The sequence below is a fragment of the Jaculus jaculus genome, chromosome 3, assembly GCF_020740685.1.
Source record: "Jaculus jaculus isolate mJacJac1 chromosome 3, mJacJac1.mat.Y.cur, whole genome shotgun sequence".
In the NCBI taxonomy this organism is placed as follows: Eukaryota; Metazoa; Chordata; class Mammalia; order Rodentia; family Dipodidae; genus Jaculus; species Jaculus jaculus.
This window is the reverse complement of record NC_059104.1, coordinates 165,778,010-165,800,852: the sequence shown is the minus strand read 5'-3', so window position 1 is coordinate 165,800,852 and position 22,843 is coordinate 165,778,010. Positions and strand designations below refer to the sequence as shown.

General features: G+C 54.0%; 1 protein-coding gene across 6 annotated transcripts in view; it reads left to right on the top strand.

Moving 5' to 3' along the window:
• Positions 1–22,843, top strand: part of Myo7a (myosin VIIA) — a 91,347-nt gene that overhangs the window by 63,472 nt on the left and 5,032 nt on the right. For 5 of the 6 annotated variants that reach the window (XM_045145460.1, XM_004656248.3, XM_045145461.1 and 2 more), the window contains 17 exons: positions 213–339; positions 557–676; positions 1,375–1,548; positions 2,425–2,652; positions 4,164–4,334; positions 6,521–6,638; positions 7,320–7,446; positions 7,913–8,196; positions 10,191–10,381; positions 10,907–11,031; positions 11,485–11,642; positions 12,417–12,570; positions 17,998–18,153; positions 18,555–18,660; positions 19,565–19,678; positions 20,638–20,725; positions 20,906–21,012. In XM_045145460.1, the coding sequence (XP_045001395.1) occupies positions 213–339; positions 557–676; positions 1,375–1,548; positions 2,425–2,652; positions 4,164–4,334; positions 6,521–6,638; positions 7,320–7,446; positions 7,913–8,196; positions 10,191–10,381; positions 10,907–11,031; positions 11,485–11,642; positions 12,417–12,570; positions 17,998–18,153; positions 18,555–18,660; positions 19,565–19,678; positions 20,638–20,725; positions 20,906–21,012 (2,548 nt within the window). The remainder of the gene's footprint in view (positions 1–212; positions 340–556; positions 677–1,374; positions 1,549–2,424; positions 2,653–4,163; positions 4,335–6,520; positions 6,639–7,319; positions 7,447–7,912; positions 8,197–10,190; positions 10,382–10,906; positions 11,032–11,484; positions 11,643–12,416; positions 12,571–17,997; positions 18,154–18,554; positions 18,661–19,564; positions 19,679–20,637; positions 20,726–20,905; positions 21,013–22,843) is intronic. The other variant, XM_004656249.3, reaches the window with a different exon arrangement.

Here is a 22,843-nt window from a genome sequence, read left to right as displayed (position 1 = left end):
AGGACTGTGACTCGTGCCTGAAGACCGTGGTTCTAAAGCAAGATCTCTCAATCCCCTCCGCCCCCCCCCCCCCCCCGCCGAGCTTTAATGCGCAGCCTGTCTGCACGGCCCCCCTCTGTTTCTTCCTGGCCGGCTTTGGGTTGGCTGGATAGGGTATCTGTGCTGTGGAGGGACAGCTGAGTGTCCCTCTGAGGTGTTGTCCCCCTGCCCAGGGATGAGATCTACTGTCAGATCAGCAAACAGCTCACGCACAACCCCTCCAAGAGCAGCTATGCCAGGGGCTGGATCCTCGTGTCTCTCTGTGTGGGGTGTTTCGCCCCTTCCGAGAAGTTCGTTAAGGTAGGGAAGGTTCCCTGGGGTGGGAAGAGTTCTATCATGGAATGGGGGTGTGTCCTCAGAGGCTTCATCCCTAACCTCCTAGTCCCCCCTCTAACACCTGGCTCTCTGCCCCGTTCTGACAGGGCCCCCTGCATGCACGTGCCTTGGAGGAGGTTCAGTTCCTCCCCGGGGCGGGGGAGGCTGGGTGGGAAGTGCCTCACTGGTCCCCTGTCTGTAGTACCTGCGGAACTTCATCCACGGGGGACCGCCCGGCTACGCCCCATACTGCGAGGAGCGCCTGAGGAGGACGTTTGTCAATGGGACACGGACTCAGCCTCCCAGTTGGCTGGAGCTCCAGGTGCGCCAAGAGTAGCCAGCGCTTGTGTGGACACGTGCTCTGAGGTGCCCCAGAAATGCCTCTGTGGGATTCTGAGGTCCTCAAGTTCTGAATCCCGGGCCCCACAGAATAGGAAAGTGGCATAGGGTTCTTTTTAAAAAAGTATTTATTTATTTATGAATGCGAGAGAGAGATGGAGATAATGGACATGCCAGGGCCTCCAGCCACTGCAAATGAACTCCAGATGCGTGCATGTGCCCTCTTGTACGACCTTGTGCATGTGTCACTTTGTGTGTCTGGTCTATGTAGGATCTGGAGAGTTAAACCTGGGTCCTTAGACTTTGTAGGCAAGCCCCTTAACCACTGACCCATCTCTGCAGCCTGGCATAGGGATCTTGATCCAATTTGTAGTCTGAGACTGGTATGACTTGGGTAAAGGCTATAACCCAGTATCCTACTAGCCACCTTCCCCCGTTAAGGTGTTATGGTGGTGAAGGTGGGCACACTGGGGTACCACAGACCTCCTAGTCTTAGGGCCATGGCTTTAAGTGAATCTAAAGGTCCCTTCATGGTGAATACCTAGTGACTGAGCCAGGTGGTGTACCAGTGGAAAAATGGGGTCCTGGGACTAAGGAGCAGTTCCAGCCCCATGGGGAACCACAGCACAGCGAGAGTGAACTGAAGTAAAGAGACCCACAGACCCTCTTGGTCATTTCCAGGCCACCAAGTCCAAAAAGCCCATCATGCTGCCCGTGACATTCATGGACGGGACGACCAAGACCCTGCTGACTGACTCGGCAACCACAGCCAAGGAGCTGTGCAACGCGCTGGCGGACAAGATCTCGCTCAAGGACCGCTTTGGGTTCTCCCTCTACATTGCCCTGTTTGATAAGGTATGGCTTATGCCCAGCGCCCGGCGGCGACAAAGCTTTGGGCTCCTGTCTCAGTGCTGCCACCTAGTGGCTCAAGTGTCCTCATGGGAGGCACTTAAACTTTAATTGTGTCAGACTTAGATGTGGAGGGCCCTCAGGTCCTTTGTTCTCTGTGGACTGAAAACCAGAGCCCCTCTGCACAGCCGTCCTTTGTTCTCTGTGGACTGAAAACCAGAGCCCCTCTGCACAGCCGTCCTTTGTTCTCTGTGGACTGAAAACCAGAGCCCCTCTGCACAGCCAGCTGCACCCCAGCAGAAGGAATCCTGTCCTTGTGCCCAGAAAAGGAAGGAGATAAGGCCTCACTGGCTGGAAGGCAGGAGGCCCGGCTTCCCCCAGTCATCTGGGCGCATGAGCGTGTTTCTGTCTGTGCTGTGATCCTGACTGTGGACTGCCCCATTGGTCATCACTTTCCACCTCTTCCCCAACTGTGTGAGCTTTCCTGGCTTGGCCCGTGGCCTTCTTTGCTGAGCTGGATCCATGGAGGTCTCCCCAACACCCGGCAGGTCCAGAGGCAGAACCTTGTGGTTGGGGCACAGATAGCCTGGATTTTTTCTCACCGTCAGGCGTCTCCTAGGTTGTCGGTGATGGTCTAATGGTTTCACAGAAGCCTTGTACTGGGAAATGGGAACCCCTCCCCGCCCCCCATGCGTCTTGTTTCTCCACGAGGCTGGAAAAACAGTCACTGGATGAGCCGGAGGCTGGGATCAGCCTCCTGGAAGACCTGGGAGATTCTTGTTTCTCTCTGGGTCTTGGGGCTCCGCTTAGAGGGCACTTTGCACAGTGGATGGCCTCGTGCCTGCCCACCCTCCCATGGAACCTTCTCCTCTCTGCCCGCAGGTGTCCTCTCTGGGCAGTGGCAGTGACCATGTCATGGATGCCATCTCCCAGTGTGAACAGTATGCCAAGGAGCAGGGTGCCCAGGAGCGCAACGCCCCCTGGAGGCTCTTCTTCCGCAAAGAGGTCTTTACACCCTGGCACAACCCCTCAGAAGACAATGTGGCCACCAACCTCATCTACCAGCAGGTGGTGAGAGGGGTCAAGTTCGGGGAATACAGGTGTGAGAAGGTGAGTGTGAAGCGGGCGAGGTGCTTGGCCACGACTACTTGTTTTTCATCTTTGGACTGAGGGCAGCTGTCAACTGGTGCCAAGCCTGCCTTGGTGGCAGCTAGACGCTTTCCAGGCTCCTCCTCCAGGCGGCGGCAACACTGTCTGCCAGGGTGGGGGAGAGCAGTTCAGGGGGACTAAAATATAGGAGCCAGGGGATAGGGAATTGCATGTCGCCGGGTAAAGTGCTTGCAGGGCAAAAGGTGTGAGGACTCGCGTTCAGACTCCTGGCATCTATGTAAAACTGCTAGCGTAGGGCTGGAGAGAAGGCTTAGCAGTCGAGGCGCTTGCCTGCAAAGCCTAAGGACCCAAAGGTGAGACAAGTGTAAGGTCACACATGACCACTGGGTGTCTGGAGTTAGATTTCAGGGGCTGAGGCTGTGGTGTGCCAATTTTCTCTCTCTCTAAAAACAAACAAACAAATGTTTAAAAAAACAGTAACAAAAAAATTGCTGGTGTGGTGGCACACACCTGTAATCCCAGCACTGGAGAGGTGGGGGCAGGGACTCCCTAAAGATCACTGGCTAACTAGTGTAGCTGAGTCAATGAGCTCCAGGCTCAGCAATGATGGTGGGGATGATCTAGTCACTGTCTATTAGAGCCACTATTTCAGTTGCTAAATTCTTTTCAAAAATATTGTTATTTTTATTTATTTATTTGACAGATAAAGAGGGAGAAAGAAAGAGAGAGAGAGAGAGAGAGGGAGAGAGAATGGGCACGCCATGGCCTCCAGCCACTGCAAATGAACTCCAGATGTGTGCGCCCTCTGCCCCCTTGTGCATCTGGCTAATGTCGGTCCTAGGGAATGGAACCTGGGTCCTTTGGCTTTGCAGGCAAATGCCTTAACCACAAAGCCATCCCTCCACCCCTAGTTGCTAAATCCTGAAATCATTCAAACTCATTGGAAAACGTCCATTGTTTTTAAGGCTCCACCCCACCCCCGGCCCCCAGGCCATTTCTATTGCCCCTGCTCCTGCATGGGAGCTCTGAAAGATGTAAGATCATCATCGATCCTGGGCACCAGGCTAAGCAGAGAAGGGACACATGCCAGGCGCCCACCTGGCTCTCTGCTGCAGAGCCAAGTGTGGTTGCTGACGTTGACATTTTCCAGGTGCACAGTGACAGTGATGGAGATGGTCGCTTGCTCACCTCACTCATATTGTCCCCATTTCCCAGGACAGGTGTTTCCTTGTCTCTTCTCTCTCTGCCAGCCCCAGCAGCCACCACACAGAGGTGACCGTACAGTGGCAGTCTGCTCTCTCTGGCGCAGTTCATGCGCTCCCAGGCAGAGGCTAGCACGTGCTGGCACTAAGGCCACCAGAGAGAGTGTGTCTGTGGCCTTAGGAGCGCAGTTACCTTGTGTAGACGAGGGTGCCACAGTGAGACAGGGAGAACCCAGGGTCAGGAGACAGGGCTGGGACGGGAGCCTGATCCCAGTGGCCAGGCTTCGGGACTCACGGGGCTCTCCTCAGGAGGACGACCTGGCCGAGCTGGCCTCCCAGCAGTACTTTGTGGACTACGGCTCCGAGATGATCCTGGAGCGCCTGCTGAACCTCGTACCCACCTACATCCCCGACCGCGAGATCACACCCCTGAAGACGCTTGAGAAGTGGGCGCAGCTGGCCATTGCTGCCCACAAGAAGGTAAGACAAGGAGGGTTCCGAGGAGGGCAGACCCCAAGCAACAAGGAGTCAGAACTTGTTCTGTGACTGCCCAGGAGGCTGCCTGGGGACAGGACCTTTTGCTCCAGTCACTGTTTCCCCACCACAGACACTTGACTCCTTGGCTCTTCTATCACCTCCTGTGCGGGGAATGCCAGGGACACAGAGGATGAAAACCAGTCCTGCTGGTTCCCAAGGGAACCCACAGGGCCATGGGTTTGGGGAATGGCCTCTCCCGGCTATTTACGGTTGCTGTGTTTCCGGAGTGTGGTCACTCCGAATTGGAGGTGGATAGTGGGGGGCTGGTCTAGGAAATGCACCCTGAAAGAACTGGTCACTTTCCTGCCTGGAGATTCTCTAGGTTCAGGCCCCTTGCCAACACCCCCCTACCTAGGAGCCTCGGGTCATGAATGGCTGTGGGAAGTTCTCTCCTGAGCTGAGGGGTCTGCTGAAAAAGAGAGGGTGGGGAAGCAGCTGAGCCCTGGAGGTTGCTGGCGAGGGACTCATGGGCTCTGACCCTAAAAGGCCTTGTGTCGGTGCAGACCTAATTTAAATTTACATATGTCGATATATAGATAGATAGATGTACGTGCGCACACATGCGTACCAGGGTCTCTTGTCACTGCAAGGAAATGCCAGGTGACTGTGCAATTTTCTGTGTCTGGCTTTAAGTGGGCGCTAGGGAATCGAACCTGTGCTGGCAGGGCTTTTCAAGCAAGTGCCTGTAACTGCTGAGCTGTCTCCCCAGCCCCAGACTCGGTTTTGCGTCGGCGTGGCATGTGTGAATTGCTGTTCTGGTTTGGGAGCTCATTTTGTTTCATTGCCATGCCGGGGCCAGCCCTGGCTTCTGCCCTACCGGCACTGAGGGCTGAGCCTTGCCTACGCCGCAGCCCCTGGGGGCCGGATGTAAATGTGATGTTTTCTAGCAGGAAGAAACCTACGTCAGAACTCCAGATGTTTTCATGTCAGTTCGGGGTCCGGGGCAGAGATCGGAGTGCCACAGGGATGCTGTCTTCTGAGGCCCGCACCCCTGCCCTTTTTGCTTGGGGACAGTCACCTCGTCCGTGTTCTCGTGGCGTTTCTCTGTGCTTAGATGCATCAGCGTCCAAATTGCTTCTTCCCAAACGCCATGGACAGACTGGATTCTGGTCCCCACTAAAGACTTCATTTTAACAACTTTAGCTCTTATCACCAACCAACATACTTGTGTGTAAAGCGGGGCAGCTACCAGTTGGACACATGACTTTAGCTGGGGAAGGGATGCAGTTCAGTCTAAAACAGGGGGAAATTTAAAAGCACTTCATTTGGAAGTAACTCCGAACTGGCCAGACCTAGCTCTGTGATGTCAATTTCTCCTGGCCAACTACATTTGCTTTGTGACTTGCCTCTTTGTGCACATAATTATTTTTTTTTCTGAATTGTTTGAAATTATGCTGACTTTTAGGGCTCCCTCCGATACTCACTGGCCCTTTAAGCTCTTCAGTGGGCGGTAGGGGCTTCCAGGTCATCAACCTAAACTGGTGCCTACGGAGGCCTCCGGGCCGGCTCTATGGATGGGGACAGGCTATATGCGGCCAGTGAATGAGTCTTGTTTGTCGTTGGGTCCACACATGATCAAGGCCATGTGTTCTTTTTGGTCCTTCTGGTCCTATCCCAGCAGCACCGGCCAGTTCTTTGCTTCCTGCCAGGGGCGCTACGGCGACCCTCATGTCGCCTCCAGGCCTGTCTCTCCCCTGCACATGGACCCTGCTAACTTCTAGACTCACGGGCGCAGCCTATGCAGAAACCTCATTCTGGGAGCCAACTTCCCATGCCACCATGTTACCCTGCTATGTCCCCTTTCTTCCCAGACACTCTGCCCCACAGCACATTGTCCCTCGCGGAGCCTGGCCCTTGGGCTTCCCACCTGGCTCACGGGCACCCTTGGCTTTCCCGAGGTGGCTTCATGGGACACTTCTTGTACCTGGGAACCCGCACAGAGCCGAGGGCTCACAGGGGCTCTGGATGTTGACTGGATCGATAAGAGAACACAGGACAGCAAGGGGAATCATGGGTGGACAGAACCGGATTTGCTGTCCTGGTGCCCTCCCCTCGCTCATAATAGGGCCATCTGATTTCTAGAGCTGTCACGGTGTCCTTAGAACTCTGTCTCTCTCCATCTTCTGCAGGGGATTTATGCCCAGAGGAGAACGGATGCCCAGAAGGTCAAAGAGGATGTGGTCAACTATGCCCGCTTTAAGTGGCCGTTGCTCTTCTCCAGGTTCTACGAGGCTTACAAGTTCTCAGGTACTGTCCCTCAGCTCTTGCAGTCCCAGCCACAGCAGAGAGAGGAGCGTAGCTTGGCACCCCCTGGGCGGTCACCTGCAGGCACCTGGTCTTCTTGGGTCCTGCTGTTGAGCCGGCTGTGGGGGATCATGCCGTCAGGTGACTCCGTGGAACATTGGGGAGGGTGCTCATGAAACACTGGGTTGAGCAATGGGTCATTTAAAACCCTCACGAGGCATGGAAGAGGGTGGTCAGGATACAGATGGACTGCTCTGCTGGGCTGTCTCGAAAGACCTGAGGGTGTGAATGAGTGTGCCTGGTGCCTATAGAGGCCACTGGCTCAGGTGGTCATCTGCTCCACTCCAGGTCCTGAGCAGATGCTGGACTTTTACAGCATTGCTAAGTGCCAGGGCCACAGGGAGCCCCGGAGAGCTCCGTCGCCCAACCCGTCCCCATGTTTCACCATGGTGTAGGGCAGGGACCAGAAACGGGACTGAAGCAGTTTCCCGATCCAGAACTTTCTTCCCACCCGCCCCCCCCTTGGCTTTTGGCTTGTAGCATGGCCGTACATCCGTTTCCCTATGTGTATGAAGGAAACCAGAACACTCCCTCCTTAGCTGCCCCCTTACCATTGATGAGGCTTGGGAGGGTTAGGCCCAGAAGCAGGGAGGTCCTCAGGTCAGTGCCTCGCCGCTGTCCCAGGTCCCAGCCTTCCTAAGAACGATGTCATCGTGGCTGTCAACTGGACGGGAGTCTACTTTGTGGACGAGCAAGAGCAGGTGCTTTTGGAGCTCTCCTTCCCGGAGATCCTGGCTGTATCCAGCAGCAGGTGAGGATGGCTGAGGACAGCAGAGAAATGAGCGGGAAGGGGTGGGAGCTGCTGCCTGGGCACTCAGACCCGGTGGGATCAGGGCCCCCTGAGAAGTGAACCGTCCAGAGCGTGACGGGGTCCTGCACTACGCAGATGGCTTTCCGAGCAGAGTAATGCAACCCAGAGCTCCCAACCCCGACCGGTACATGGGGGCTCAGGGCTGTGGACTGTAAGAACAGAGAGGACCTTCTGGTGGAAGTGATCTCTAGGCTGAACCTCCAAGATGAGAAAGGACTCACAGGGAGGAAGGACCACTAAGGTGGGCCCTTGCTGGACCATGCCTGATTCTAGTCAGGACTACGTCGGTGCTGGAGGGTGGCGTGTCTGACGTGGGCCACATCCGCCCACTGGACCAGGCCTTGCTCTGTCTGGACCCTGCCTGGGTGGCCAGGCGCTCTGATCGGCTGGCCTTGGTCCCCTTCAGGGAGTGCCGCGTCTTACTCTCGCTGGGCTGCTCTGGCGCGGGCTGTGCTGAGGATCACTCAGGCCGGGCAGGGGTGACCCCGGCTGGGCCCTGTTCTCCGTGTTGGTCCTGTAGGGGAGCAAAAATGATGGCCCCCAGCTTCACACTGGCCACCATCAAGGGTGATGAGTATACCTTCACGTCCAGCAATGCTGAGGACATCCGTGACCTGGTGGTCACCTTTCTGGAGGGGCTCCGGAAGAGGTCTAAGTACGTGGTGGCCCTGCAGGACAACCCTAACCCTGGTGAGTGGCTACTGGCATGGACGCCTGGAGCATTAGGCAAGCCACACACCTGACCTTGCCATCCAAGTGGCTGGTGCCTTGTTAGCATCCTCCCCAGACCCTGGGAAGATGCAGAACTACCATCACTTGTTCTCCGTGGAAACCTCCTCGCTCCTTCCTCCCTTTTATACCGTTGTCACCTGCTCTAAGTCAGACGGGGGACATCCTTAGTGCTGATCCTACCTACTCTGCCTTCAAATGACAACTGCAGCTTGGTGTCCCTGGTTGAGCAGTGTCATAGCCCTGTGACAGCCCAGTGACCCAGGGAAACCCAGAGGATGTGGGAGGTCAGAGGACTGGCTTCTGTCCAGCCTGGGTCCAGGGAGGAATGGTGAGGGAGCAAAGGGTCTGAGGCACAGAGCAGAGTGAGTGAGAGCCAGACACAGAGGCAGGAGAAAGCTGCCGCGCCTGGAACTTCAGATGCTTTGGTCTGACTAGAAAGAGCCAGAGGAGGGAGGATGGCAAGAAGCGAGGACGGTTCACGTCAGGCTTGGAGGATGGCAAGAAGTGAGGACGGTTCATGTGAGACTTGGGAGCACAGGGTTTCCCCTAGAGGCAGTGGGGAGCCACAGAAGGTTTTGTTTTTTATTTTAAATATTTTATTGATTGATTGATTGATTGATTGATTTGAGAGAGAGGCAGACAGGAAGAGAGAGAATGGACATAGCAAGGCCTCTAGCCACTGCAAGCCAACTCCAGACATATGCATCATCTTGTGCATCTGGCTTACGTGGGTACTAGGGAATTGAACTCAGGTCCTCAGGCTTTGCAGGCAAGTGCATTAACCATTGTGCCATCTCTCCAGCCCCACAGAAAGTTTATTTTTAAATTTATTTTTATTAGATATGGACATATTTAGTATGTAAACAACACATGTTGGTACCATCCTTCCCCTCCTCCCTGACCATTTTCTTTTTTTTTTTAAATATATTTTTTGTTCATTTTTTATTTATTTATTTGAGAGTGACAGACACAGAGAGAAAGACAGATAGAGGGAGAGAGAGAATGGGCGCGCCAGGGCTTCCAGCCTCTGCAAACGAACTCCAGACACGTGCGCCCCCTTGTGCATCTGACTAACGTGGGACCTGGGGAACCGAGCCTCGAACCTGGGTCCTTAGGCTTCACAGGCAAGCACTTAACCACTGAGCCATCTCTCCAGCCTACCCTGACCATTTTCTGAAGAGGCCTTCCTCACTGGGGATGCAAATCAACCCCATGGGGACTGTGGGTCATGCATTATGGGGCAGCATTCAGTTAGGGGGGAGAGGTGATGTCTCGACCACAGAAAGTTTTTTTTTTTTTTAAGAATTTTTTTAAATTTTATTTATTTATTTATTTGAGAGCGACAGACACAGAGAGAAAGACAGATAGAGGGAGAGAGAGAATGGGCACGCCAGGGCTTCCAGCCTCTGCAAACGAACTCCAGACGCGTGCGCCCCCTTGTGCATCTGGCTAACGTGGGACCTGGGGAACCGAGCCTCGAACCGGGGTCCTTAGGCTTCACAGGCAAGCGCTTAACCGCTAAGCCATCTCTCCAGCCCAGCCACAGAAAGTTTTTGATAGGAGCATAACTCACTCTGATGGTCTCATTTAGGTGGAGGGTTTGATAGGTAGGTGTAGAGTGGTGAATGGACAAGGCTTTCATTCTTCAGTGGCTTATAGTTCATCAGCCCAAACAAAGATGTTTCAGGGCTGGAGAGATGGCTCAGTGGTTAAGACAGTTGTCTAGAAAGCCAAAGGACCCAGATTCGATTCCCCAGGACTTACATAAGCCAGATGTACAAGGTGGTGCATGCGTCTTGAGTTTGTTTGCAAGCAGCCAGAGGACCTGGGATGCCCCTTCTCTTTCTCTCTCAAATAAATAAAAAAATTAAATAAAATATCAAAAAATAAAGATATTTCAACCCAGTCCCTCTTTCTGCCCCCATGTGGCCCTGCTAACCCTTGCTCTAAAGCGGGTGAGGAGTCAGGTTTCCTCAGCTTTGCCAAGGGAGACCTCATCATTCTGGACCACGACACGGGCGAGCAGGTCATGAACTCAGGCTGGGCCAATGGTATCAACGAGAGGACCAAGCAGCGTGGGGACTTCCCCACCGACTGTGTGTACGTCATGCCCACCGTCACCTTGCCACCTCGGGAGATCGTGGTACGTGGCCTGGCCCTGGAAGTCCTCCCGAAATTCCCTAACTTATCTTTGCACATCCATAAAATGGACTGTAATACGTTAGTGGTGCACAGCTTCCGTGAAGATAGCCCTGGAGTCTCTCAGAGGACTACAGACTTAAAGTCTGGGTACCCTCAAACCTTGCATCAGTTGGGGGCTGGGCCAGGGGGCAGAGATGGAGGAAGAGAGCCTGGGGCAAGGGCGGACACACTGCATGGTCTGAAGGGAGATCGGGGCCACCGCTGGGCAGGGGCCTGGTTCTGGAGACCTCCGAAGTCCGCTCGAGGACTCGGCGCAGCTGCTCAGGTGGCTCCCGGTGCAGCCTAGGGTGATCGGGCAGTCCTTATCCCAGCATGCTAGAGGCAGCGGCAGTAAATCAGTCGCGGGAAGTAAAGGCTTGGGGTTCACCACCACGGGCGTGGAGCTTCCCCACTCCCAGCTTAGAAGGTTATGGGTCAAGATGGACAAACTGACCCTCATGAGGCCCCTGTCTCTCTGCCCCCCTAGGCTCTGGTCACCATGACCCCGGACCAGAGACAGGACGTGATACGGCTCTTGCAGCTGCGCACAGCGGAGCCGGAGGCGCGCTCCAAACCCTACACGCTGCAGGAGTTCTCCTACGACTACTTCAGGTGATGGTCTGCGGAGGTGGCCGGGGCTGGAGGACAGAGGCAGGCTTTGCATGCCCTCCGCCTGGGGTAGGGCCTGATGAGGGCAGTGAGAGTGCATTGTGCCCACCGGCCTGAGCCCTCTCAGCACATCTTTCCATCCCTGAGGTGGTACTTACGCTACCAGGGACGGTCCTGGGTGTCCATGACTGAATCCCGTTCCTGCCGCCCTCGGTCCTGGCGGGAAGGGATCAGGAAGGTGGGCATCGTGTTTCCGAGTGCCCAGCGCTATGCTGAGGGTGCCTTGAGGGTGGAGCAGAGGCTTTCTGGAGGTGGTGGCACATGGGGAGGGGTCCCGAGGCAGGGTGGGAAGGAGGGCCTGCAGACCCTGGGGAATGAAAGTTGGGTCACCACCTGGGGCTTCTATACCCCTCCGCCTGCGGTGAGATGGGCGCCGGCCATCCTTGTGCCTGGCAGACCCCCACCCAAGCACACGCTGAGCCGCGTCATGGTGTCCAAGGCCCGCGGCAAGGACCGGCTGTGGAGCCACACCCGGGAGCCACTCAAGCAGGCTCTGCTCAAGAAGATCCTGGGCAGCGAGGAGCTGTCGCAGGAGGCCTGCATGGCCTTCATCGGTATCCATCCCACTGCCGCCGCTACGACCACCAAGCGGGCGGGGGCGTGGGAAGGGGATGCCAGGCAGGGCAGGACTTTCCTCCAAGGGGCAGGCTGGGACTTGGGTCCATGCTTATCCAAGCACATGGCGCCTTACATACAGTATGCGAGCAGCCACCTTGTTCACCATCCTTTTTGACCCTGCCATTCAGTTGACAGATGAGACCTGTGTTGGGCCAAGCATGGAGTCGGGGCAGTGATCAGAGCCACTCCTGGCCTCACGGGGGTGCCACGCTGGCCAGTGGTGTGATGAGCCTGGAAGCACAGTGGCCTGATTCAGCCTGAAGGAGGCAGGGAGGGCTTCCAGGAGGAAGTGGCAGCCAGGTCAACCGGAGATGGGGTTGGAGGAGTTTGGAGGAGAATGTTCCAGACTGGGGGAGCAGCATCCCCAAATGGCCCTGAGGAAAAAATCAGCAGGGCTATTTGTGTTTTTTTTTGTTTGTTTGTTTGTTTGAGGAAAGGGTCCCAGGCCCTCTTCGGAGCAGGCTGTGTCCCACAAACAAGTGGAGCTCCTTGGCAGGGGTGACAGTCAGACTGGTGATTCCAGAAGCCTGTCCTGGCTGCGAGAACATGTGGGATGAAGGGTCCAGGCTTGAGACAGGGCGACCCTGAGAGGCAGGGGGAGGAGAGGAGATGAGCGCCCCTCACTTGCCTTATAGCTAAGAGGTCTGGGGGCCGGGGTGTCCAGTGTGTCCACTTGAGCCACAAGCCCTTCCTTGACAACCCTCGTCCAGCCGTGCTCAAGTACATGGGCGACTACCCATCCAAGAGGACACGCTCTGTTAACGAGCTCACGGACCAGATCTTCGAGGGGGCGCTGAAGGCCGAGCCCCTCAAGGATGAGGCCTATGTGCAGATCCTGAAGCAGCTGACAGATAACCACATCAGGTGAGCGGCGGAGCTGGAGGGGAGCTTATGGCGGCTGTCTTCTCCAGCTTGGCTCCGGGGCCAACGTCCACCACTTGAGAGCCAAGAGGGGCAGCCCTTAAAGCCACTGTCTTCTAGCTTTTCAGTCTGGGCCGCCTAGACACTGTTTCTAGCGCCTGTGCGCGCCTCTTTGGATGGGCTCAGGGACCTCCGAGGGTGCCCAGGCCTGCAGATTCCGCTCAGGTCGTGTGCCCTGGCTCAGGCTGGGCTGGCTGGTAGCTAAGGGGTCTGGCTGGAAAGCTCCTGGGCTGGAGACATTGGGTCCAGGGGGAGTCTCCTTTTCCTTACTGGACCAGGCTGAGGCAGGAGCGGGAAGTTAGCCCAAGCTCGCCTCAGACACAGAGGAGCACCCCACCCCTTCCCCTTGCCCCAGTCTCACCTTCTGCTCTTTCACATGAGATGGTGTTGCTGGTTGTGGTGGCACATGCCAGTGGGATATTGCTGGAGAGGCAGGGGCAGGAGGATTGGGAGTTCAAATACGACGGTGTGTGGAGGGCCAGTGACATGGGTGGGTAGAATATATTAACAAGATCAGAATGAACAGAGGGAATATTTATTGAAGTATAGTGCAACAAGTTAATAGGTGAGTTATGAGAGAAAAGACCACACTGCCAGGAAGGACAGAAAGCTCTTTGGATTAGTAGTTAAGATGAAAGTTGTCCCAGAGTGGCGTACACATTCTTATGACAGATTAGCAAAGTTAAGTCACTGATAAGAGAGGACAACCATCTTCTGAAGCTTCTTTTAAAATTTTCATTTTCTTTGTTTGAGAGAGAGAGAGAGAAAGAGAGAGAGAGAGAGAGAGAGAGGGAGAGAGAGGCCTTCAGCCACTGCAAATGAACTCAGACACATGTGCCACTTTGTGCATGTGGCTTACATGGGTCCTGGGGAATTGAACCAAGGTCCTTTTGCTTTGCAGGCAAACTCCTTAACCACTAAGCCATCTCTCCACCCCTTCTGAAGCTTCTTCACAGCTCACTCACTTTCTCTCTCTCTCTCTCTCTTAGTGTGTGTAGGAATCCTGGTTGGCACTGCTGACCTATCATAGGGAAACAGGACTGTGGGGCCTAGAAGGCTTGAGAGGCACTTTGGAGAAAGGAGAAGGTGGCTGATACAGGAGCCTGGGATTGGACAGTGACATCAGCTCAAGAGGTCCTCAGTGGAGGGAGGCAGGCAGGCATGTGGTTGAGGGTGATGATGGATAAGTTCATGACAGCATTGTCTGGTCTCACTGGAGGAGATGGAGCCCTCCACGGGTAACCTGTTTGAGCTTCTGGGAGTGTGGCCGTCTTAACTTGGGATAGCTGGATGCACGGTGGAAGATCTTCTAACCTGTGTCGTCTTAGGGGTCCAATTTCATGGCTCCTCCTTTGCCCCCTCAAGGCCTCATAGACTTAGCTTATAAATCCAATGGGGAATCCAGATTTTTCAAGACCCTTTTATGCACAAAAGAGTCCTTGGTTGTTTTGTGGCTAGGGTCCTTATTGTTAAAATGAGATCCTAGCAGTGACTAGAAAGACTCCTTGTGCCTGGGTTGGTATGTTTTGGAGGCTGTATCTTTTGTAGGAAGATTTGGACCTTTGAAAGAGAAATCTTATATTGATGTGAGGCTAGCATTTGAAGGGTTAGGAAAGCATTTTGATCTGAAGTGGCCTTGTCTGGACAAAAATTAATAAATCATTTATGTACTAAAGGAATCTACTCCAAGGGGAAAACTTAAAGGAGGATTGGGGACTGGAAGGTCAAACTGGGGATAGGGGTCAGGGCAGAAAAAGTTACTCTTGTTTCTGTGAGGAAAGTTTCTAGTTCCTGCCACATCCAGGGCTATCTGAAGCTTATTTGTAGAGATGGAAAATATGGGAGCGACCATCTTCTTTGTTGGGCTTCTCATAGACCTGGGAACAAAGTCAAGGCAGTTGTCCTTTTTCAGGGTTCACCAGAGTGTGAGGTCCTGGAAAGCAGGACGGGCCCTCCTGTTTGACAAGGAAGAAAGGGACATTCTTGCTTCCAGTGGACCCCGATTGCAGTTTGGACATGGCTGGGGGTGGGGGTTCCTTGAAATGTCTTGATTGGCCACAATGATAACAGAAAAGGTTCATTCATCTTATGGAAAATTAGTTCTCTTAGACTGAATAAGGTGGCCTCTAGATGGAGCTATTGGATTTCTTGAAATGGGCAGGAAATGAGCACTTGCGACCAGCTGTCTCTTGAAGTCTCCTCTTGATAATTAAAGACCCTGAAGGTCCAATGAGATGAAGAAAAGGAGTCTGGGGTCCCTGTTCTGGTTTTTGTAACCTTTTTTTCTATTGTCTGAAGAGGCCGTGCCCTTCCTGGCTCTTGGGATCCAGATGATAGTATTTGTGCATGCTTTTCACTAGTCTAGCTTCGAGAGCAGGGTTCCTGGAAGATTCCTGTGTCATCTTATGTAACTTGTTATAGGTAATGGATTTGATAACAGAATTTTTCATTCCTTCTAAGGGACAGGTAATCATGTAGTCCCAGTGCGTCTCTTCCCCTGTTGCCTCTTATCTCAGTGACCTGATATAGCCAGTTAGGTTCCACATCAGGTACCACAATGGAACTTGGCTAGGAATATGGGCTTCATCATCTTAGGTGTGTGCTAAAGACTAGCTAGATATGAGGGATGGAGAGATGGCTTAGCGGTTAATGCACTTGCCTGTGAAGCCTAAGGGCCCAGGTTTAATGCTCCAGGTCCCACATAAGTCCAGATGCACATGGTGGCACATGTGTCTGGAGTTCATTTGCAGTGGCTACAGGCCCTAGCATGCCCATTCTCTCTCTCTCTAATAAATTAATAAAATAAACCTTAAAAAATAAAGAGTAGATAAGAGATTTCTCCTCATGTATATAGCTGATAAATATCCTGCCAGGTCAAAAGCCACAGTGAACTCTTTAGATTTCTTAGTGAAAGTAGAGAGAGAGTGACTAAATGGCCCTAGCTTGGATCGTACTTAGTACAGATCAGATATGGGGAAAGGAGCCTTTTCCTACCTTGCTCTAAGGTCTCCAGCTCATGAAGGGGAAAGATGTTCTCTGGGGAACAGGGAGTGGCTTTTACATGCTCCGAGAGTTCCCCATATGAAGTTCCTGAGTGAATGTTTCAGGGAGAGACTGTATCAGGGTAGGTACGGAGGAAGAAGTGTTGGAGAGTTTCACAGTGGGGAGAAGGAGAAGGAGAGGAAGAGGGAGAAGAAGTTAAAAAGTGGAGAGGATTGGAACAGAGTGGAAGGATGGCCGGTGGAAGAGAGAACAGGAGTTGAGCAGGGGCTTAAACGTGCCCAAAGCATGAGTCATCAAGGATGTCACTGGAGCTGATGTTAAGGAGGGTGGGCTAGTGTAAGAGAATCTGCACGTGCTATCCTGTGACGAGCCATGACTATAATGAACCTCAAATCCAATGGGATTATGACCACCATGCAATTTGTTCATATGGTAAAGTTCATAATTAACAAAAATAAATAAATAAATAGAGTTCTTTCCTACATTATGACAAAAGAGGTCCAATTGCAGATGGGGTTACAGCTCAATATTCCATTGACAGTTCTGGTCTGGGAGTGGGTACCACATTTCATTTCAAAAAAAAAAAAAAAAGTTGCTTCTTTCTGAGGGTCTAGTTTATACCACTTTTTGAGACTAACATCCCAAGGGGTGGGTCAGAATGAATGGAAGACGTCAGACCCATCATGGGTTTTATGCAAGGTATATCATCAACCCAGAATGCATCAACCCATCTTATGGGTGGTAGACCCCCCCATCTTGTCAGGAACTGAGACAAGCTTTAGAGTAGGATGACCCCCAGTAATAGAGACCCTCCTAATTTGCAGAAGTGGAACCGAATTTTGCTCCAGAGAAAAACCCGTCTGGTCTGTCTGGTTGGGCCAGCCTCAGAAGGGGAATTCACAAACCAAAACTGGCCATGAGTTGGTCATGAGAGGCTCACTGTCCTGGAGAAGTGAAAACATAGTTACCCAAAGGTCTCTTGGATCAGGAAGTCTGGCTGGGAGGGGAAACGGTGGGTATAAACACCACAACCACACACTGTGTTTCCTCTCACTCTGAATATGGGTAGAGGAAAAGGGAAAAGAAGGAGAGAATCCTCACAGAGTATGTGGGTTTTCCTTACATGTGCTATCATGGCCACCTGTGCCATATATCAAAAATGAGGACATTCCCAAAAGGAAGGCAAAGTGGCTCCCGTAGCCAGCTGTCCTCCTTTCCCTGCCCTCTTCAGGTCCTATCAAAGAGTAGCCTTGGGCTGGAGAGATGGCTTAGTGGTTAAGGCGCTTGCCTACAAAGCCAGAGGACCTAGGTTCTATCCCCCAGGACCCACGTAAGCCAGATGCACAAGGTGGCGTATGCATCTGGATGGTTTGTTTGCAGTGAATGAAGGCCCTGGCATGCCCATTCTCTCTCTCTCTGGGTGTGTGTGTCTGTGTGTCTGTCTGACTGTCTCTATTTACCTCTTTCTCTTTCTCAAATAAATACAAATATGAAATAAGCTTTTAAAAATTAAAAAACAGAGTAGACTTGAAGAGTAGACTTCAGCTGCAGGGAGAAGTACCACTTCCACAAGCTTTTCCATGAGTAACTCCCGAGTCTCTGCTCCCCAGGGCACCAGCAGGCCAGGGACCCAGTCCGGCAGCCTTTAGACTATGCTGGGGAGGAATCCCAGCCAAAGGCCACCAGCTGCCTCTGAACCACTTAACCAACCAGCTTGGGCACCAGCATAAGAAGTGGTCAAGAAAGGCAAGGGAGGGTTCTCTCTGTCCCTGCATGGGCCGCAAAAGTGTTGCATGAGATGGTATGTGGAGGGGCTGGAGATGCAGCTGGGCAAAAGGAGTTTACCAGGATGGAAGGAGCAAAGACAAGACTGACTGATAGATACTGCAAGAAGGCAATGGGTGAGTTCCCAAAGCGGGGCTTGTGCTGCTGACAGAATGAACAACTTAGGAAGGAAAGGGTCTCGAGGGGACGTTTCGTGGAGGGAAAGGCAGCAGAGAGCAGAACGCTGCCAGTGGGAGAGGCCATCAAGCCTCAGGGCCCGTCCTGGTGAACCACCTCCTCCAGCAAGGCTCCACCTCCTGAAAGGCTCCACGATGGTCCCAAACAGCGCCACCTGCTGGTGAACAGCTATTCAAACACGTGGGGCGATAGTGTACATTTCCTATCCAAAACCACAGCTCTCAGTGGCTGTAGATTTTCATTGTGGCTCAGGCCGCCTTGTGTCCACATGGGCGGCCACGGCGGTACTACGTGGTTGTGACTGTCGCGGGTGTGGGTCTGTGCTGGCTTCTGGACAGAATGGCCCCAGGGTCACGGAGTGCGGGGGGGGTCACCGTGACCACCTCTGGGGGCCTCTTCCCGCAGGTACAGCGAGGAGCGGGGCTGGGAGCTGCTGTGGCTGTGCACGGGTCTCTTCCCACCCAGCAACATCCTCCTGCCCCACGTGCAGCGCTTCCTCCAGTCCCGCAAACACTGCCCACTCGCCCTCGACTGTCTGCAGCGGCTCCAGAAAGCCTTGAGGTATAGGAGCTGCCAAGGCAGGGGCAGGCACTCGTGGGCTCTGGCTCTAGCCAGCCGGAGGAACTAGCCCCTGGGTGGGGGGTGAAGACATGACCCGCACAGCCGTGGGGGACCGGTCCCTGAGCTCCCCAGCTGCCAGCTTCCCTGTGGCGGGAACTGCAGCCCAGGCTGATCACTCCCCAGGCCGGGGAGTCTGGCCGCTCCATTCTCTCACTCCTCCAGTCCCCATCCCACAACCCGGGCGGGGGCCTCATGGCTCTGAGAGTCCGTGGGCAGCTCCCAACCGTGGGACATGACATCGGGTTGGGGGGCAGATTGGGGCCCCGTCTTCTATCCGCTTTGCTCCCTGGCCTTGTGCGCTCACAAATCTGCCCCTTCTCCCCTGTCCTCTGCCACTTCAGAAACGGGTCCCGGAAGTACCCTCCGCACCTGGTGGAGGTGGAAGCCATCCAGCACAAGACCACCCAGATTTTCCACAAGGTCTACTTCCCTGATGACACCGATGAGGTGAGGGGTCCTGGCAACTGGTCTGACACCCATGAGGGAGTGGGCCCCTCTCGGCTGCCACAGGGTAGCCCTTGATGCCACCTTGGCACCCTCGTATTGGTTACTTCATTCTTTTGCCCCCAGGTGGAGTAAGGGGTCCATCTAAAGATCACAACCCCCTCCCCCCTGCCAGGATAGGGGCTGGCTCCTGGTCTACCCTCTGCTGCCTGGGCAGCTTCCCTCTGAGGAGACCTGCCACAGCTGGCTGTGCTGGGCCCAACCCCTCTATTCCGCTGTGTTCCTGGGCACAAGGTCTTTCTGGCCTCCAGCTCCCAGACGTGTGGTCTCTCTGAGCAGAGAGAGGTCCCTTCCACCTTAGCCCTGTCTGCACTTGTCAAAGCTCTTGTCATCTTTCTGCCATACCCACAGTCAGGGTGCATCGAGTGACACCTAAACCTTTACTCTGAAGGGTGTATTTAACACTTGCCTAGCCCTAGATAATCAGAGATGCCCCTGTAGATTCCTGGTGGCAAGGAAAAAACCACTTCCCAGAATCCTTTCCCACCTGTCCTGTCCACTGGGTACCATCCACTGTTTTGTCCCTCTCTCTGAACCTCCCCCACCCCACCAGTAATTTGCTCTTTTTCTTCAGATCTCTCATTCCCATCCTCTACTTCCTGTGCTCCTGGGTCCCCCGGCTCTGCTCTCACTCATCCGGGTCTTGGAGGTCAGGGAGGATGAGATCTGAGGAAAGCCAGACAGGAGTTGTTTTTCCGCTTTCTTCACATGCTATGAACAGCTCTGAGCCAATGGGACTCTGTGGCCCAAGGCGTTCTTGAATAGGAGGGGCTGGGGGAGGAGAAGGGCCCCTGAGGCCGGAGAGGCAGGAAATGCCCTTCAGAAGCCAAGGTGGCCTCTCCCCTAGGCCTTTGAGGTAGAGTCCAGCACCAAGGCCAAGGACTTCTGCCAGAACATCGCTACTCGGCTGCTCCTCAAGTCCTCTGAGGGATTCAGCCTCTTTGTCAGAATTGCAGACAAGGTGAGTCATGAGTTGGCTCTCTGCCAGCCATGTGCCTGTGTTTGAGAGACTTGCTGAGGCCACGGGAGTGCACGGAAAGTGGGGAGAAGTGGAGGCCCGTGTCGATAGAGGGCATCCCACTGCCCACCTTCGCTCTGTCTCCTGCAGCCTCCCCTTGTGAGGCATAGCTGCCCTTAAGGCTCTGTCCTTTGAGGTACTGAACGTGGCCGCCCACCCTTTTGGGTGCCACATGCCCTGACACCCTATGTATAGTCTGGACTCACCTGGCTTTGCATATTTGCCCATCAGCCTGTGTACCCTGGAAATAACCCTTGAAGGGTGGTAACGATTAATTCCCCTTCACCAGGGAGGTTAGGTACCATCAGGGCTCTCCCAGGAGGGACTCAGGGACTCCAGTGTGGTGTCCCTGGAGGTCTCAAAGGTCCAGTAGTAAATCCCCCTCCCTGAGCCAAATAAAGGCATTTCTGACCATCTCAGGGTGGGGGGGGAGAACTCGGGGTGTCTTCTACTGATCCCCGACAGTTGTGTACATCTGCGCTTATCTTCTCTGCTTGTGATCGTCCCTCTGCCAGACACTGGGGAGCCAGAGGTGACCCTGATGAGGTCCTGTATCCACAGGGACTCAGAACCTGTGGCAGGAGTTGGAAACAGAGGCCAGGGGATATCAGAGGCAAGGAAAGGGCCTCACTCTCGGCCACGTTGCCTTGGGCCTAGGGTAGTGGTCAGTGTCCTAAGCACTGAGTGAGAGAGACGAGGTCACTGATGGCAGGGAGAGGCCTGTGTTCTGGCGATGCTGACCAGCACAGTGGGGAACCGGTGGGGCCGACAGACAGACAGACAGACAGACGGGAGCCTCTTCCAGAAGGAAGTGGAGTCTTCCTCGAGAAGCGGCTGCCAGGATGGTAGCAGGTTGGAAAGTCAGAACTGAAGACAATAGACTACGGTGGTCTCGTTCCTAGGTCATCAGCGTCCCTGAGAATGACTTTTTCTTTGACTTTGTTCGACACCTCACTGACTGGATAAAGAAAGCTCGGCCCGTCAAGGATGGTAATGGGCTGGGCTCCGGAATGCTGGATGCATAGAGAGGAGAGAGAGAGGAGGGGGGGAGGCTGCCAGCTCAGGGCCAGGCCCATAGGCTGTGTCCATGCAAGGCACTTCTCTGGAGCTGGCAGGGCCAGGAGACCTTCTGGGCTGAGACTCCGTATGACTGACTACCCTGTGCCACAGGAATCGTGCCCTCGCTCACCTACCAGGTGTTCTTCATGAAAAAGCTGTGGACCACCACGGTGCCAGGCAAGGACCCCATGGCCGACTCCATCTTTCACTATTACCAGGTCAGCTGCTAGCGCCCCTCTGCTGTTGTGGCCTGTGTGTGCTACCAGACTTACTGGGCATCGACCGTGAAGCCACAGACCCCTCCCCTGCCAGCTGAGGCCCTGTAGAGCTGTCTCCTGGGGCCTCCTGTCAAGGGCACTGGGGCCCAAGGAAGTGGTCCAATGTCAGATTCCACTTTGCTGTCTTCCAGCCTGCACAGGCTCCATGCAGGGTTCATTTTCTGGGTTCCCAAGCCAACCCTCCCTTCACCCCCCCACCCCCCCACCCCCGTCAGCTCAGGTCCCTCTGCAACATCCTCTGAATGCGGGCATCTGCTGCCATGGCCGGGTGGATACGAGTCCTCTGCAGCTCTGTAAGGAAGCTCTGGGAAAGAAGCCCAAGGGAGACTCAGCAGTCTCCGTTATGTCCTTCTGTCTTCCCAATTTAACCCCAAGAAGTTAGTGTGTTGTAGAGGAACAAACAGTCTCAGAGGACCGAGTGACAGAGCTCCCATGGATGATGGAACTGGGCTTTGGTCTACAGTCTTTGTGATCGCAGGACAGCGCTCTGTGCCAGGAAGGTGGAGGAGGGCCTGGGGGTGAGCAGGACTGCCCCCATTCAAACCTAGAATCTGCCTGCCTCACCCTCCTAGCCTCACCGGTTACCCCAACACACAAACTTGAGAGTCAGCCATGGCCCGACCGCTTGTCTCGTGATCTCACTTCCTGACTATCTAAACCCCACCCGAGCTCCCCATCGCCCTAACAAAATGGGGCAATCATGTCATCACTCATTCAGCAGTGGCCTTCTCCTTGGTATCCCTCATTAAAAAAAAAAGAAAATTAGCCAACTGTGGTGGCTCACACCTTTAATCCCAGCACTCAGGAGGCAGAGGTAGGAGGATCGCTGTGAGTTCAAGGCCAGCCTGGGACTACATAGTGAAATCCAGGTCAGTCTTGGCTAGAGCAAGACCCTACCTCAAAAAAAAAAAAAATAGTATTTATTTACAAGAGAGAGAATGTGAATGGGTGAATGGGAGCACCATGGCCTCCTGCTGCTGCAAACTCCACACACATGCGCCACTTTGTGCGTCTGGCTTTCTGTGGGTACCGGGAAATCAAACCCCAGCTTGCTGGCGTTGCAAGCAAGCGCCTCCAGCTGCTGAGCCCTCACCCCAGCCCGTCACCCCTTATTTGGCTTTGTCCTCCTTCATTCCACTCTGGTGGTACAGCCATTCTGCCTTCTGTAACGTCCTAATAGCTTTCGGCTGCTCTTGAGGCCTCACCCCCCCAGCCTGACGATGGCTCTGCATGGTGGTCCCCACTACCTCCTTTCACTGCCCCCTTATACTCAGCAGCCCTCAGTTTGGGAGAGTCCAGCCACAGCTTTTCAGATTCTTGTGTGCCTCTGGACTTTCCATGTTGTCCTGTCACTCTTCCCTTGGCTCCTCCCCTCCTCTATTAAACATTCAGATGTTATGGCTTAAAGGATGACTTCCCTGACCCCAAGACTAAGTCGGTCACCTTGTTATGTGCTCTCATACCACTGAGTAATCCCTGCAGTGGCTGTAATTATATATTAGCTTAGTGTGATTATTAATGTCTGGTTTTCTCCCTTGAGCTTACAAGTTCCACTAAAGTAGGGGATGTATGTGGTTGCTTGGGGGGCCTGGCTAGTAGTCGGTGCTCACCAAGTATCTGCTGAGATGAGATGGCCGAGCGGATGAGCTGGTCACTCAGTGAATGGACGGGTAGAAAGATGAGCACTGATTGAATTTATGGGTGTATGGGTGGCTAGGGGCGATGGATGGAAAGGTGGCTGCGTGGGTCGTTAGATCCATAAATAAGTGAG